The following is a 15,772-nucleotide window of genomic DNA, read 5'->3' as shown; positions in this document are numbered from 1 at the left end:
CATAGAACACAACACTGCTGATTAAAAAACAAAAGGAGAATCGCCATATTTGAATATTTTGCCTCACTTTAAACAATACTGAATCGCATCCCAGTGTACAGACCCTTGTACAGCCCATCATGTATTTCTAGCTATGTTTGCAATATGCAAATACCCCATAATGCGCTGGGACAAAGGACTGGAAAGCAGGAGTGGCGAGACGTAACAGAGCGAAGGTCTAAAAAGAGGGAATTAAAAGGATAGACTAAGAGGGGGCCTGGAGAGAAGGGATGAAAAGAAAGACTGGAGGAAAGAGAAGGAAAGGAGAGCTGGAGCTCTCCTCCTAATCTATACTAATATAATAAAGAGAGAGCCCAAACCTTTGAGGCGGGTAATCTCAGGAACCACAGCACCAATCACAACACCCAATACAGCGTTGGAAAGGGAAGTTGCGGCAGAAGGACATAGGCTATGCAGACGCCCACCATCTACATTTAAAAGGTAAAAGAATCGTGCAAGCAAAGTAGTCCCTTGTGGGCGTGTCTGCGGTGTGCTGTGGGCGTGTGCTGGGGGCGTGTACGGGGCGCGGGATTACGGAAAAAAAAAGCGAGCGTTGTGCCCAATATTTCATTGTTTTTTCTTCCCAGGTTCTGTACATTCCAGCTTCTGGTGTGCTTGCCCAGCGCTCCCAGTGACGTGCACCTGCTTTACTGTATGGAGGTCAGGCATGGCGCTATTCCCAAGGGGCAGAAGGAGCGCAAACAGGGGCCATTGTGCAGGAAATGTAATCTCGCCTTAACTTCCGGTGACGCCTGAAGCGCACACTGGAGATTTTCCACTTCTGTTGCGCACAGGCCTCGCGCCACGCACATCCCCACACAAGGCCCGCCTCCATGGAAAGAGCAAGAAAGGGACTATCCCTCCCCCGGGAATATGTGATGATTTTCCGCAAACCAACATCCCGCATACCATCACTCCGCAATTTTCATAACGCGGGACTATTACTCTGCAAAGACATAATTTCTAAAACTTTTACAACGCATATGACTTTATCACGCATGCCATTATAACGCAAATGCATGTGTGGTAAAGTCATATACATTGTAAAAGTACATTATTACAACATCAAATATATGTTTGTATATATGTGTATTCACATATATACATATATATATATATATACACACACACACACACACACACACACTTTTTAAATTTAATTAAAACATTTATTTTTTTAAATTGCATTATTTATATTATTTTTATTTATTTTATTACCCTTTACACCTTAAAAACTAATCCCACCCTGCTCCCTTTAAATACCCCTGCACCCCATAATCATAACCCACCCTTACTCCTTAAAATACCCCAACACCCTTAAACACTAACCCATCTTAACCCTAAAAATACCCCTGCACCCCAAATCCCAAATCTACCCCTGAACCCTAAAAATACCCCTGTACCCCAAAACCGAAACCTAGCCCTTAACCCTTAAAATACCTCTGTACCCCAACACCCATACCTATCCCTAAACCCTAAAACTACCCCTGTACCCCATAACTCAAAACTACATCTGAACCCTTAAAATACCCAAACACCCCAAAACATATACCTCAGTACCCCAAAAACATATACCCCTATACCCAAACTTAACTTATCCAAACATTTAAAAAAAAACATGCTTTTACCATTCATGCATTTACAACGAATTCCGTTGTAAATGTATGCGTGGTAAAAGCATAGAAAATGTATGCGTTATAATGGCATTGCGGAGTCATGGTACTTTCGTAATGAAAGTATGCGGAGTGATGGTATGCGGAAAGAAAGTTGCGGAATAATGGGTGTTTACCCTCCCCGGTAAGTACATTGGTGGCACGGCGGCCCACATCTCCAGTAACATACTCATATTTTTTCACCACCCATTTGAAAAATGCACAGGTCTCTCTCATTGATGGCCAGCACCGACATACACTTTTAGACACACCTCCCGCCACAAGTTCTAGAATTGCGAACTTTAGAGCTGGGGAGCTACGTTCGAATCTCGGCATCAGCTCAACATCCTGTGATTCCAGGCAAATCATTTTGTCTCCCCGTGCCTACCAGAAATGAATGTGTTCTTCTGTAATGTAAATTGTGCTCATGCCATGTTGTCGAGTTCGCGCTGTATAATATTGCAAGGAAAAGTAAAGTAGGGAAACTCGAGTTCACACACTACTGAACGCGCACTCTTACGTGCATCAGCAGTGCACTGTGAATCGGAGCGTTTCGCAGGCCTGTCACAGATGAGAAATGCTATCAAAACGAAATCCAACAAAACAATATACTACTGGCCGGCAGCAATTCATACCCGGACAACGTCGGGACGGGCTGCTAGTCTAAAATAGAATAGACAAGAATATGTTCTTATATAGCGCATGGCTACCCGAAAGCATCCCAGCGCTGGTACCCATCAGTGGTATGCAGCAGACACAGCTACAGTGCACTCCACAACTTAGAGCATTTTACTCGGTACCAAAAACCCTTTGTTTCTTTGCTTGGTCGTTATGTCTTAAACCCTTTCAGTCTTTCACCTCTTTCTGCATGATCACTTCTAAAGATCTGGAAACTTCACTTTAAATGGCTATTGTTAAAATGCATCTAATTTTCCAAATGGAAAACATTCCCATTTTTTTAAAAAGAGGTGGAACAATTTTGGAATGGAGGACACTCTTGTTATATTTCATCGAACACCCCCTCCCCCAAACAAAGTAACCGATATCTGTCCCCTCCACCAAGTCCTACATGTAGCTGGCGTCCCTCTTCCAACACGACACTCTGTGAAACAAAACAGGGGAGGAAAAACTAAATATCACAGATGAATGGAAATGTAAATGTCACTCTGCACCCCTTCCCTCTCTAGGTATCTGTGCCCTCAACCCACAGTCACTCCCCTTCCCACCTCTTCACTTACATGAGGTGTGTGCTGTCCACAGTCCAGTCCGGTCGGTACTTGGCGCCCATCTCCAGGGCCTTGTCGCGCAGCTCGGAGCGGAAGGGGTTCTGGAAGCCGCTTAGCACAAACACAGTGCCTTGCAGCAACTGTCCAAACGCTGTGGGCGGCTTCTCCTTTTTCACACTGCTCTTCTCTGGCACCACAGGTTTCTTTTGCTGGGAGGCTGCTGGCCTAGTGGGTGAGGCAGGCGACTCTGCTACAAGGACAAAGGAAGAGCATAAGATATTTCAAACAGAACAGCAGCACACATCTAATGCATAACAACACTAGTATAGAATAGCTGGGAGAAACTGTTCATAGGAGAAAGGTCTTACAAAATGCATGCCCATATTTAACTGGAACGTGCCACCAGAGTCTGCATGGCCCACGAAGCAAGGATAACTTATCTTCCAACATTTTGAGACACAAAACTAGCCACCTTTCACAGGATGCTGGGAACTTTGATTGCCTATGGACACCCTTCAGGTTCATTTAGTTTTACAGTGTTTTTATTTGTGATTAGAATTTTTTTTATTTTCTGGTCCAACTCTTAAATTCTCTAAAAAAGATTCCCCTGGGAAACCAGTATAGCACACCAATATAGTACACCACTCTTACAGTCACACTCGGCATCCAACAAAATATCTGTAGCACACTCAGGTTTATTCTATCCTCATAGTGAACCAGAAAAGCAAATCAAAAAGGAACAATGATGGTAAAAAGAAATAGACAGTATATTAAAAATTGTGACAAAAGCAACTGTGTAGTTAAAAATTCATACTACAATATGAATGGCAAGTTAAAAACATTTCGTAGAAACACAATAATCATAACAGTGGGACAAAAACAGCAAGACAAAATGTATATCAGATCAGGGAACAACACGGTACTGAGACCTATAAATAGATAATATTTGATGAACCAACTCTTAAATTCACAAAGAAACACCTGCCAAACAAAACCCTTCTGCTTTCTTGGCAGGCACATTAAAAGTCCACTAATTTCCCCAAAATAACAAATAACCAGAGGTCACATAAAAACACCATTACTTCCTCTCCATCAATGAAAAACATCCTGGTTGTAATGTGATACTGTTTTAGAAGCCTGCCACCTTCATTGAACAAATCTTTACATTTTTTACTCCTTCCACATTGCAGAGATTGTTGCTATTAAAAACATAGAAAACCATGATGATGGTGCACATTTTCTTATCCTTCTGTAACTATTTAATTTTTAGGTTTTGCCTTCAGCACACGTGGTCTCATCGAAATCAATTGTTCTTTAAAAAAAGAATACAAAAACAAAAGCTTTAAAGGAGGTTAGAGTTCACTATTACTTACCTTTACTTACCATTGGTTGGCTCCCATGTCACTCTTGTTTCCTTGCTTTCTACTGGTTGGTGGCACATCCTCCTCCTCGTCTTTGGCTTCCTCCTGGACTGGGCTTCAATCTTCATCTCTTAATCCCTCCTGTGGAGCATTTAACAAGTACTGCTTCCCGTGGCCAGTGCCCCTCACTTGTCCACAGGATCCTTAAGGTTGTCTTTTTTAAATTACTTTTCGGCACCCCTCTCGTTCTCTTTTACCCACCCACCCCACCACCTTTGTTCCCTCACCCTCCTCCCTCTTGCTAGGCTTTTTTGCAGGTTTATAGAGAAAACGCGATCCAAAGGTATTGGAGCGCTTTACATGAGCACCATTTACTTTACACAAGGGCACATTCATTTTTAGGCACAGGGAGTTTCAGACATTTGCCCAGAATCACAGGATGTTGAGCCGACGCGGAGACTTAAACGTGGTTCCCCAGTTGCACAGGTGACAGTTGTGTCTGTACCAACACAAATATTAGCAAAGCCAAATAGCTCGCACTGAACTATTTGGCTTTACTAATGTGTTTTTTAAAGATGTTACACACCAGCATTGGCTGCTGTGCAACATGGCTTAAAGTAAACAAAACAAGCGCTATGACGCAGTCAATGCTGGCAACAATATTACCCTTTGTTTTTATTTACCGTGACTGTGCAACATCCTACATAACACTGGAGCAGTGGTCGAAGTGGGTGGGATTAGCAGGCCACGGCTTTACCCTACTTCTTTAATTCAATAGATTTCATTCACTTAATGATTTTCTTTTTTTAAACACCAAATCAATGCAGCAATTAAAAATGTGCTAGCCATGACCAATATGTTAAAAGTAATTTAATTAGTGATGCAGAAATAGCTAAGGCCTACAGATAAGGCTTGGCGTTCGTGGCCGTGGGGCAGAATGGTGTTTCAGTGGGGCGAGGCTGTGGCACAATGGTCAGAGCTAACAAATTTGGAACTGGGGAACCAGGCTCAGCCTTCATGGCCAGTCCCCCAGACCACTCTCATGAAGGGAGCACATTCCCATGCTAGACCTTAGAAGGCCCCGCTAGACCGTAGAAGCCCTGATGTCTTAGGACCAGCAGGTGCACTCTAGCAAGTGTCGGTTAACCTTGAAGGCCTACCCACCACAATCCATGCTGAAGTTCAACTGATGTATTTCAGGCAGAGCTATGAAGCAGTACACCCTAGCGTGACAGTGACTGTCACCGAGGTCACAGGACCCTTGAGAAGGAACCTCTCTAGGGAGGTGCGAGCGGTGACCACACCAGGTGCTGACTTCGGGTGGGGAAGTCGTTATTGCAAGTATGTTCTGGTTTTAACCCCTTCCACGCTCATGACTAGCTGGGCTCGTCATGGCGTAGCCTCCTCGCACGCTGATGACGAGCCCAGCTCGTCACGTAAAGTGCGGTTTTAAAAAACTCAGCACAGGAGCGGAATTGCGCTAGCGGTTAAAAGCACTTGTTGCCTCCTTCCTGGCCTCCATCACTTTTCAGCAACAATAAAAATGTCAAAATAACTCCAGTGATAAATGTTCTTCCTAGAAAGAAATCAGAGTTTTGTCTACTGGAAGTTTTGACTCATGAAAAGGTAGCACAGAGGGCTAATGTACCTGCTGCAAAGAACATGTACCGTGCAGATCAAAAAGTGCACATAATGTAAATAGGTCATTGGGTTACAGCTTTTGTCAGAGAGATCCTTTTGTTACTTGAGTTTATAAGGTTAAATCCTAAACATAGAAAAGTGAACTATTATAAAATAGAGCGTTGTATTCCCCCCTCCCACAAGTCTTTGATTATCCTCATTTTGCAAAAGGTGTTGATTTGGATAGAAATCAATTCTGATTATTATTAACGATTATCCAACTTTAGACCAATTTCAATTCACTCTGTCTTTTCCAAAATGTTGGAAAAACATGTTAAATCTCACTGCTCCTCTTTCGTGACCACTCCAAACATGCTGCACCCTTCCCAGTCTGGATTGAAGGCAGGCTTTAGCACTGAATCTGCCTTACTCTGAGTAACTGAGTTGTTGAGGCAAGAACTTGACTCTAGTGGGACAGCCGCCCTTATCCTCTTAGATTTTAGTGCGGCCTTCGATTCGGTCTCACTCTATTCTCTAGGATAGACTGGAGACTTTAGGCTTTGCAGACACAGCCTTTGAATGGTTGTCTGCCTTCCTGAAGGATCTAACTTTTCAGGTCTTTTCAACGAACAACACTTCTACTACTCTAACACTGACCTTGGGGGTTTTTGCAGGGTCCATTCTGAGCCCCCTGTTGTTTAACATCTACCTACGCCCCTTGATTGATGTGATTGAAGAGTTCGATCTCACTGTATTCTCGTATGCGGATGATTCTCAGATTATTTTTTCACTATTCGATGCTCGAAACCAAGACCTTTCCCCTCGTCAGGCAAGGTTTGGCTAATGTCGCACTTTGGATGAACAGAAACGCACTTAAACACAATGGCGATAAAACCGAAGTCCTGATTCTGGGAAATAATCCTGATCATGCGCCGAGACACCCTAGGGTATTTATTGCGCTATATAAATCCCGTAAACATAAACATCATTGGGGCGTCAGCCTTAGGCCAGCCTTATTGGGGCCTCTTGCTGTTCCGGTGGATAAAGTCAAGAATTTTGGTTTTATTATCGATAAAAAGCTCTCCCTGACACCACAGGTCTCTAAGGTCACTGCCTCTTGTTTAGGTTGAGCCTGCGTGGGCTGCGCGCTTGCGCAGTCTCGCTGGCGATATTTTATGTTTTTAGGTAGCTTTGAGTATCTGGCTTTAAGCCCCACCCCTCTTTCCCATTGGCCGGCGTCACCCTTTCTGCTAAACGGTGGGCAGCCATTTAGAAAGAGCTTTGTCTGACGTATACTTTTCTCTTTTTCTGCAGTCCCACTTGGACGACTTGGCCTACTTGCCTTCTGAAGTAGGAATATGCTACTTACCAGTATGCATCTGTTCTTGGCATTTAGGGGCGCTAACATTCATATCTTGTGCATAGATCGCCGCCTAGTGTTGGGTCCGGATGATTGCACCTTGTTGTCCTGGAAGAGTCTTTTGAAGTATCACGAGATAGGTGGCTCCTCCCCTGGACTACAGTGCGCATGGGAATCCTCTCCATCCTCAGATTTTCGCCATTGTGGCAGAGATGGAGTCCAATACAATACAAGATGACCATGCTTACAAATAATTCTGACTACTACAGCTGCGACAGGCACCGGGGAGGATGGGCGGGCGATATGAATGTTAGCGGCCCTACATGCCAAGAACAGATGCATACTGGTAAGTAGCATATTCCGTTCGAGGCATGTGGACCGCTAAATTCATATCTTGTGCATAGAATAAATAGCAGTTTCTCCCCTAGCGGTGGTTGCCCGAGTGTTGGACAGGCCCCAGAAAAGGGCTCGCTCCTTCCCCGCATGACAGAGCCAGGACACCGACCCTCCAGAAGCTACCCACAGAAGCCACCCGGGACCCGTCCCACACGGGACGCCTGCCCCAGAACATCTCTGTATCACTGGCCCGGGCCACCGCCAGCACCAGTGCCCGGGCCCAGCCTCCATCTTGGACACTACACCACGAGGCCGCGTGGCCTCAGCTCGACCCTAACCCCGGGCCTGGCCAGGCCCCGACATCCCAGCACCACCATCCACCCAGGAGGTGAACGGACCACTTGGCAGGTCACTGGGAGAAAGAAGTGTCGATGGCTCTCCCCCGCCAGGTGCCGATCGCCCCCAGCCTCCCCGGGCGCTGGCTCCACCCCCCTGCTGGGTGTCTGGACTCCGTCATCCCGGACCTCCCGACCTCCAAGTGCGAGGGTCCGGACATCAAAGGGGGCCAGACCTATAACTGGGGCAGCTCCAGAGCAGGAAGGCAGTTGTATCCTGGAGTCGAGAGACACTGTGAAGAACTCATCCTTGACGGACTATTGGCGCTGCCGCAGCCCTGCCTTGTGAACTGTCGTCCTGCCTGCTGGCGCTGCCGCGGCCTTCTGCAACCTTCATCCTCGTCGGGACCTGCTGGCGCTGCCGCGGCCCCTTGCAGCCACCATCCTCGTCGGGACCTGCTGGCGCTGCCGCGGCCCGTTGCAACCACCATCTACGTCGGGACCTGCTGGCGCTGCCGCGGCCCGTTGCCACCTACGATCTCCTCGGGACCTGCTGGCGCTGCCGCGGCCCGACCTCCTAGAACGCCGAGCTCGAGGATTGTGAGCTAACCATCATTTCATCCACTACCAGTTCGGTAACAAGACTGTCCCGCTACCCCCCTTTTTCCTTCAAACAGACTAGAATCGAGGGGACCCCTGAGTCCTGACCTCCTTGTACCATACTACCGTACTTCAAGATTTGCTTATAAAGAACGTTAAACCTTATCTTTGTGTGGTGTCCATCTGTGGGGGGGAAGTTACTTGTCTGTACGATCGCTGGAGACGGCTCTCCCCGGAGACCTCTCCCCTTGTCCTCGGCCGACCCTCCAGGTCCCGTCTAACACCGAGCCAGCTGCAGCAGCCTGAAAAAGGGACCTAAGAACAGCCTGTCCTACAGCAGCTTGCTGCTTGGAATGTACATCAACGCAGTAGTGTTTGGTGAATGTATGTATGTTATTCCATGTGGCTGCTTTACATATGTCCTCCAATGGAATGTTACCCAGGAAAGCCATGGATGCCCCTAGCTTGCGTGTGGAATGCGCTCTTGGGGGGACTGTTAGCGTGCGCTTAGCCTTCTGATAACAAATCTGAATACACCTAACAATCCATCTGGCTATACCTGATTTGGAACTGGGTTTGCCCTTGTGCTGAGGTGAAAAAGCAACAAAGAGTTGTTTAGTCTTCCTGAAATCCCTCGTCCTGTCTATATAGTACAGGAGAGCTCGTTTGACGTCTAATGTGTGCAGTGATCCTGCAAATGAGTCTGGATTAGGGAAGAAAACTGGCAGTTCAATAGTTTGATTAATGTGGAACTGAGAGTCTACCTTGGGCATGAATTTAGGGTTAGTGCGTTGCACCACCCTTTTTGCGTGAACCTGTATAAAAGGTTCTTGAATGGTTAGGGCTTGCAGCTCGCTAACACGTCTCAGCGACGTGATCGCTACTAAGAAGGCCACCTTCCAAGTGAGGAACTGTATCTCACAAGAGTGGAGAGGTTCGAAAGGAGGCCCCATCAGTCTGGTCAAAACAATATTAAGATTCCAGACCGGTGAAGGTGGTCTTCTGGGTGGAATGACTCGTTTGAGTCCCTCCATAAAAGCCTTTATGGCTGGCACTCGGAACAGTGAAAGGTGTTGCCTGTTCTGTAAGTAAGCCGCTATTGCCGCCAAATGAATACGTATAGAGCTGTACGCCAGATTGCATCTGTATAAATGTAACGGGTAACAAATAATGTTTTGTGTTGATGCATCCAGCGGGTTTATGTCATGGTTGGAACAGTAAATGACAAAGCGTTTCCATTTGGCAGCATAGCAGGCCCTAGTGGTAGGCCGTCTCGCCTCCTTGATGATATCCATACAATCAGGAGGCAAATTCAGATACCCAAATTCTATGACTTCAGGAGCCATATCGCAAGGTTTAACTGTTGCGGATCTGGGTGCTGAACTTCGCCATGGCTCTGGGTGAGAAGACTGGGTGTAAGACGCAGTCTTTGGTGAGGCACCACGGAAAGTTCTAGGAACGTGGTGTACCATGCTTGCCTCGCCCACTTTGGAGCTACCAGGATGAGAGTCATTGAGTGCTGTTTGAGTTTCCGTGCCACCAGAGGTATGAGCAGGGCTGGCGGAAAAGCGTACGCAAATCTGCCTGACCAGTTCATCCATATCGCATTGCCCTGAGACCGCGGGTGTGGGAACCTGGTGGCGAAGCTTGGGCATTTTGCGTTCTCGTTTGTGGCGAACAGGTCGATGTCTGGATGCCCCCACTGCTGGAAGTACGGTTGCAGCACCGAGGGATGAATCTCCCACTCGTGCACCTGATGGCTGGGTCTGCTGAGCAGATCCGCTATCTGGGTGTCCTGGCACGGGAGGTGCTCGGCCATGAGGAAAATGTTCCTCTGAATGGCCCACTTCCACATGCTCTGAGCCAAGTGAGACAACTGTGGAGAGTGAGTACCTCCCTGCTTCTGAATGTAATACATGGCCGTCATGTTGTCCGTCCGGATCAACACGACCTTGCCGCACAGATGTATCTTGAAAGCCTTCAGTGCCATGAAGATTGCCATCAATTCCAGCAGATTGATGTGCATTTTCTTCTGTTGATCCGACCATAGTCCCTGCGCGGTATAATGAAGGAGATGCGCCCCCCACCCCAGGAGGGGTGCGTCCGTCGTGAGCACTATTTGTGGTACAGGCTCTTGGAACGGTCGTCCCTTGCAAAGGTTGCGTGGATTCCACCAATGCAGAGAGTTGTATGCATGACCGGTCACCAACACTAGGTCTTTCAACTGTCCTTGAGCCTGATTCCACTGTCGCGCTAAACACTCTTGGAGCGGACGCATGTGCAGTCTCGCGTGCGGGACTATGAAGATGCAGGAGGCCATCATGCCTATCAACTGCAGAAACACTCGTGCCTGTAGTGAGTGTTGTGGCCTGAATTTGCGAATCAGCAGTTGCATGCTGTCGATTCACACTGAGTTCGGCTGGGCTGTAGCAGTCACAGTGTCCAACGTCGCTCCCAAGTATTGCTGTACTTGAGCGGGTTGAAGATGCGACTTGGGATAGTTTAGAGAAAATCCCAAACTGTGCAGAAGATGAATTGTGCGGGACACGTGGCTGGCGCACTGCTGGGCCGACTTCGCTTGCACAAGCCAGTCGTCCAGGTAAGGGTAGACATGAATGTGTTGTCTCCGAAGGTGTGCCGCCACTGTCGCCAAGCACTTGGTGAACACTCTGGGAGCAGTGGTTACTCCAAAGGGTAGCACCTTGAACTGATAATGCTTGTTCTGTATAGTGAACCTGAGGTATTTCCTGTGTGCCTGATGTATGGGTATATGGAAATATGCATCCTTCAGATCCAGTGTTGCCAGGAAATCCCCCTGACAGAGCAACGGCAGGACCTGCTGCAGAGTCAGCATGTGGAAATGTTCTGAAAGGATGTATAGGTTCAAGGGTCTCAGATCCAGAATGGGCCCGAGAGACCCGTCCTTCTTCGTGACCAAGAAATAGAGAGAGTACACCCCTGTTCCGTGCTCCTCTAGAGGCACTAGTTCTATGGCCCCTTTTTGCAGCATGCTGGCAACCTCTTGCTGTAATAAGGTTAAGTGCTCTGCGGACATAGGATGGTGTCTTGGTGGTATGTTGGGTGGAGTGGATGTCAGTTCTAAACAATACCCGTACTGGATAAGTTGCCTCACCCACCTGTCTGTGGTAATGCCTTCCCAGACTGGCAGGAACTGCTGGGTCGTCCCCCGGCCGGTGTTATATGGTCCGGGGGCAGTGACAAGACGTCACTGTTTGGTATTTGCTGAGGACCTGGTGTTATTATTTCCATGTCCTCTGCCTTTGGTGCTGTTACCACGGTATCCATCTCTATTGGTCTTGTTAAAGGTGGCCTGTGCACCACCTTTATTGTATTGTGTTTGCTGAGATGTTTGCCCCCTTGACGGCCCTCTACCTCCTGAGCGACGAAAAGAACCCCCTCTGAACTGTTGAGACTGCAAGGCCCCCATAGACTTAGCCGTCTCGGTGTCCTTCTTGATCTTCTCAAGAATCGTGTCAACGTCAGGCCCAAACAAGAAATATGGGTTAACGGGGTGATTGAGCAAACTTGTCAGTATTTCTGGCTTAAACCCTGAAATTCGTAACCATGCCTGCCTCCTTAGCATTACACTGGTGTTAATGGCCCTGGCTGCAGTGTCTGCTGAATCTAGGGCACACTTGATAGAAGCGTTTGATATCAGTTTCCCTTCTTGAATCAATATTTCCGCCCCCTCTCTAAATGAATCAGGCAAGTGTTGCAACAATTGATCTAGCGTGTCATAGTGAGCCCTATCGTATCTAGCCAGTAGAGCCTGTGTATTGGCTATTCTCCAAATATTCGCCGCCTGCGCAGCAACCCGCTTCCCAGAAGATTCTAACACTTTAGATTCTTTGTCTGGGGAGGAGCATCACCACTTGTTTGTGAGTTCGCCCTCTTCCGGGCATTGGAGACCACCAAAGAGTCCAATAGCAACTGACCCCTTATATACGTAGGGTCCACAGGAGCAGGCCTGTATTTCTTTTCAATACGTGGGTTCACCACCCTCGCTCTTGTTGTGTCCTTGAAAATGTCATTGGCGTGCTTAAGGACACCCTTCAGCATCGGCAGCGTCTTCACTGATCTGTCCGATGTAAAGAAGGTATCAAACAGGAAGTCCTCCTCAACCGGGTCTGCATGCATGACCACATCATGGTTCAGCACTGCCCTTTCAATTAGAGCGTTGAACGCCGCAGTATCCTCCACGGGGGCCGTCTTCACCTGGTAAGACTGGGTGTCCGCTGTGCCTTGATCTTCGAGCACATCCTGAGAGTCATCCTGATTAGATTCATCAGGATAGTTGAATTGTTCGTCATTCTGGTCATCCCCCCCACCATCGTCAGTGCGTGTGGGGGAATGAGTAAAGGCTTGACCATAAGGCCTTACAGACTCGGAAAGGACTGGCGAGGAAGCAGAGTCTCTTTTCCTTTTGAGTGGAATTTGATAGGATTCCATAGGCTTCTCCGGCAAGATCTTCCGTTTGAGAAGGGTGAGATTTAGAATTTAGAAATTCAATGAATTGACTTTATATATCTTTTTTAAATTGTTTTAACCCATAGGGCTCTCTGAACCGTATAATTTTTAAAATTTTAAAGTATTTATTGTATTCTTTGTGTATGAATAGGATTATTATTTCCCCTTTTTCATCCAAAACTGAAATGGTACTGGCTTTTTGTGATATATAGTGAAATGTGTATTGTGCTTTCGATGTATTTTAAAATGTATGCTTTTATGATATGAAAAATTTATATCGAAATAAAGCTTTATTTGAATTTGAAAAGGGTGAGTCTTCCGGTTGCAGAGTCAATGTACAACTTCTTTGAGCCTTCAGAAGAAGGCGGAGTGGAACCGACGCCTTCATGAGTGGATGTCGTTCCCTTAAGTCTTGGCATCATTGTACCAGGGTCGGTGCCCTGTGCCGGCTTAGACGCCTTAGGTCTTGCAGTCGGAGGCAGTCCAAAAACTATCGGTGGAGGCCCTGATGGCTGTTTGACTTTCTTCACGGCCATCGCCAACTTCGAGCCAGGTGTTGCGCTGGGATTCTCAAAATGGCCGCGGCTTGATGCGTCACGTTCCAACGCGGCCATTTTGCGCATCTCTTCAAGAACCTTCACCAGCATCAACTTGTATGCATTCGGACTGAGGGGCGGCTGCGACTCAAGTCCGTCTTCAGTGTCCACGCCCCCGAGCGCAGCCTTAGATGACGTCGCTCCGTCTCTTTGGTCCTTTGGCACCTTTCTGGATGTACCGATCTTCGGGTTGGCACCCTTCTGTGACCCCGAAGGGGCAATGACACTCTGAGCCTTCTTAGGATCCGATGGAACGAGGCTTTGAGAAACAAATACTGGTTTTACCAGTTTCGGTTTCGATTTGTCTTTAGTCAGTTTCGTTTTCGAAGGCGCACCCAACGAAGGCTCTGAAATATTCTTAGCCGGGCCAGATTGCGAGGCTGAAGAATGAGCATACAGATCTTGGCTAAGGCCTTCCGGCGATGCTTCGACCTGAGCCGTTGACATGACAGTGTCACTTATGACCCCCGAAGGTTCGGTTGGGTCTTGCTCGTCGCTGGAGCCGCCCTCTGCGGCTCCAATGGCCATACCGCCGTCTCTTACCTCGACGGCTTCATCGTCTTCGATGTTCTCATCGTCTACCTCTTCTCCGTAGTAAGATTCATGACAGGAGGCCGGGTCGGAGAGATGCTCCGGTTCCTCTTCTTGGACGCCCTCGTCGTCCCCAGCCTGGAAGATATCCTCCACATCCGAGGCTCTCCGCGCCGGTAGTCTCGCCGTAGAGCGATCGCCTCTTCCGACCTGAATGTTGAACAGGCCATGCAACTCTCCTCATTGTGGTCTGGAGACAGACATCTGTTGCACACAGGGTGCACGTCTGAGAAAGGATACTTCGCGTTTCAGACCGGGCAACGCTTAAACGGGGCCTGGAAGTCCATCGCCGATGTCAATCTTCGAGCGGGCCTAAAAAACTGGGAGCACACGTGCTCAAGTATCCGGGAACCGGATAAAATAACTCAGAACCGAACGAAGTACAATACCAACGCTTAAAGAGGCCTTTTGGCCTGATGAAAAGAAGTTTTTCCTATAGGTTCCGAACGAGAGTCACGGAACACATCCGAACCCAATGGCGGAAAAAAACAATCTGAGGATTGAGAGGATGCCCATGCGCACTGTAGTCCAGGGGAGGAGCCACCTATCTTGTGATGCTTCAAAAGACTCTTCCAGGACAACAAGGTGCAATCATCCGGACCCAACACTAGGCGGCGATCTATGCACAAGATATGAATTTAGCGGCCCACATGCCTCGAACACAGGGTTTTTTATCTTTATGGGACCAAACACATGGCCCCATAAAGATAAGAAACATTTTACTTCAGAAGGAAAGCAGGCCAGGCCGTCCAAGTGGGACGGTAGAAAAAGAGAAAAGTCTACGTCATGGCAAGCGATTGTTTAAAGTTTACTTCCAGAATATGGTACACCCATTTCACACTTGCTTCGAAAGTATGGCTCAGCCTTTCAACCTCAGTAAGAAGTCATGGTGGTGCTAACAGTTTTAAGTAAGAGTGCTTCAAATTCAAACTTCTCATATAATTCTAGAATTCCTTCTTGGAGAGCACTTAGACGATCGCACGCTTGATGTTCACAGAATATAAAGTATACATTCTACCCTTACTCTAAGCAGTACAATCACACTTGCTGGACATGTATGCTGATTCGTACAGTGTTCAGACACATTGCAACACTGTCAGTCCGGCTCATTCAACAGTATACAGAATAGAGTAGGGTTGCTTGTGCCTGGTGCACGATGCAGGGTTCACTAAACGCAGAGCCTCTCTTAGCGTGGCATGGAAAGCTGGCACCTGTAGGTAGGATGCCCAAGGAAACACGCTTGCAAGGTGAAGCGGCGTGGGGTGTCAATCACAGGGTCTTCGGGACCCCACTATGCGATCGCTTGGTTCTTCCCCTTGCAGATGTGCTCTCCACAAGTAATTGCGGCTCCAGTGGCGGTAGAGGTTGCCCCACGGTGGACGTCACTAGCAGAAATCTCCTATTAACCGCCACAATGAGGAGCTCCCGGAGGTAGTCAGCACGTCATCCCCCAAGTTGATCGCTAGTTTTCATACAGTGCGTAGCCTCTTCTAAGCGATGTCCCGTGACAGACATTATGATTACGTTCGTTTCTCACGTACCTATGAGGAAGCAGAGAAGGTGCCCGG

The 15,772-nt window shown here is 47.7% G+C and overlaps 1 protein-coding gene across 2 annotated transcripts in view; it reads right to left on the bottom strand.

Annotated features, from left to right (window-relative positions):
• Positions 1 to 15,772, bottom strand: part of XRCC1 (X-ray repair cross complementing 1) — a 310,744-nt gene that overhangs the window by 174,820 nt on the left and 120,152 nt on the right. Inside the window, exon 9 of one of the 2 annotated variants that reach the window (XM_086929793.1) lies at positions 2,930 to 3,167. In XM_086929793.1, coding sequence (XP_086785919.1) covers positions 2,930 to 3,167 — 238 coding nt within the window. The remainder of the gene's footprint in view (positions 1 to 2,929; positions 3,168 to 15,772) is intronic. The other variant, XM_086929794.1, reaches the window with a different exon arrangement.

Source organism: Lissotriton vulgaris, chromosome 7 (assembly GCF_964263255.1).
Source record: "Lissotriton vulgaris chromosome 7, aLisVul1.2, whole genome shotgun sequence".
NCBI classification, from domain to species: domain Eukaryota; kingdom Metazoa; phylum Chordata; class Amphibia; order Caudata; family Salamandridae; genus Lissotriton; species Lissotriton vulgaris.
Note: the sequence above shows the minus strand (reverse complement) of the source record. Positions and strands in the feature narration are given on the sequence as shown.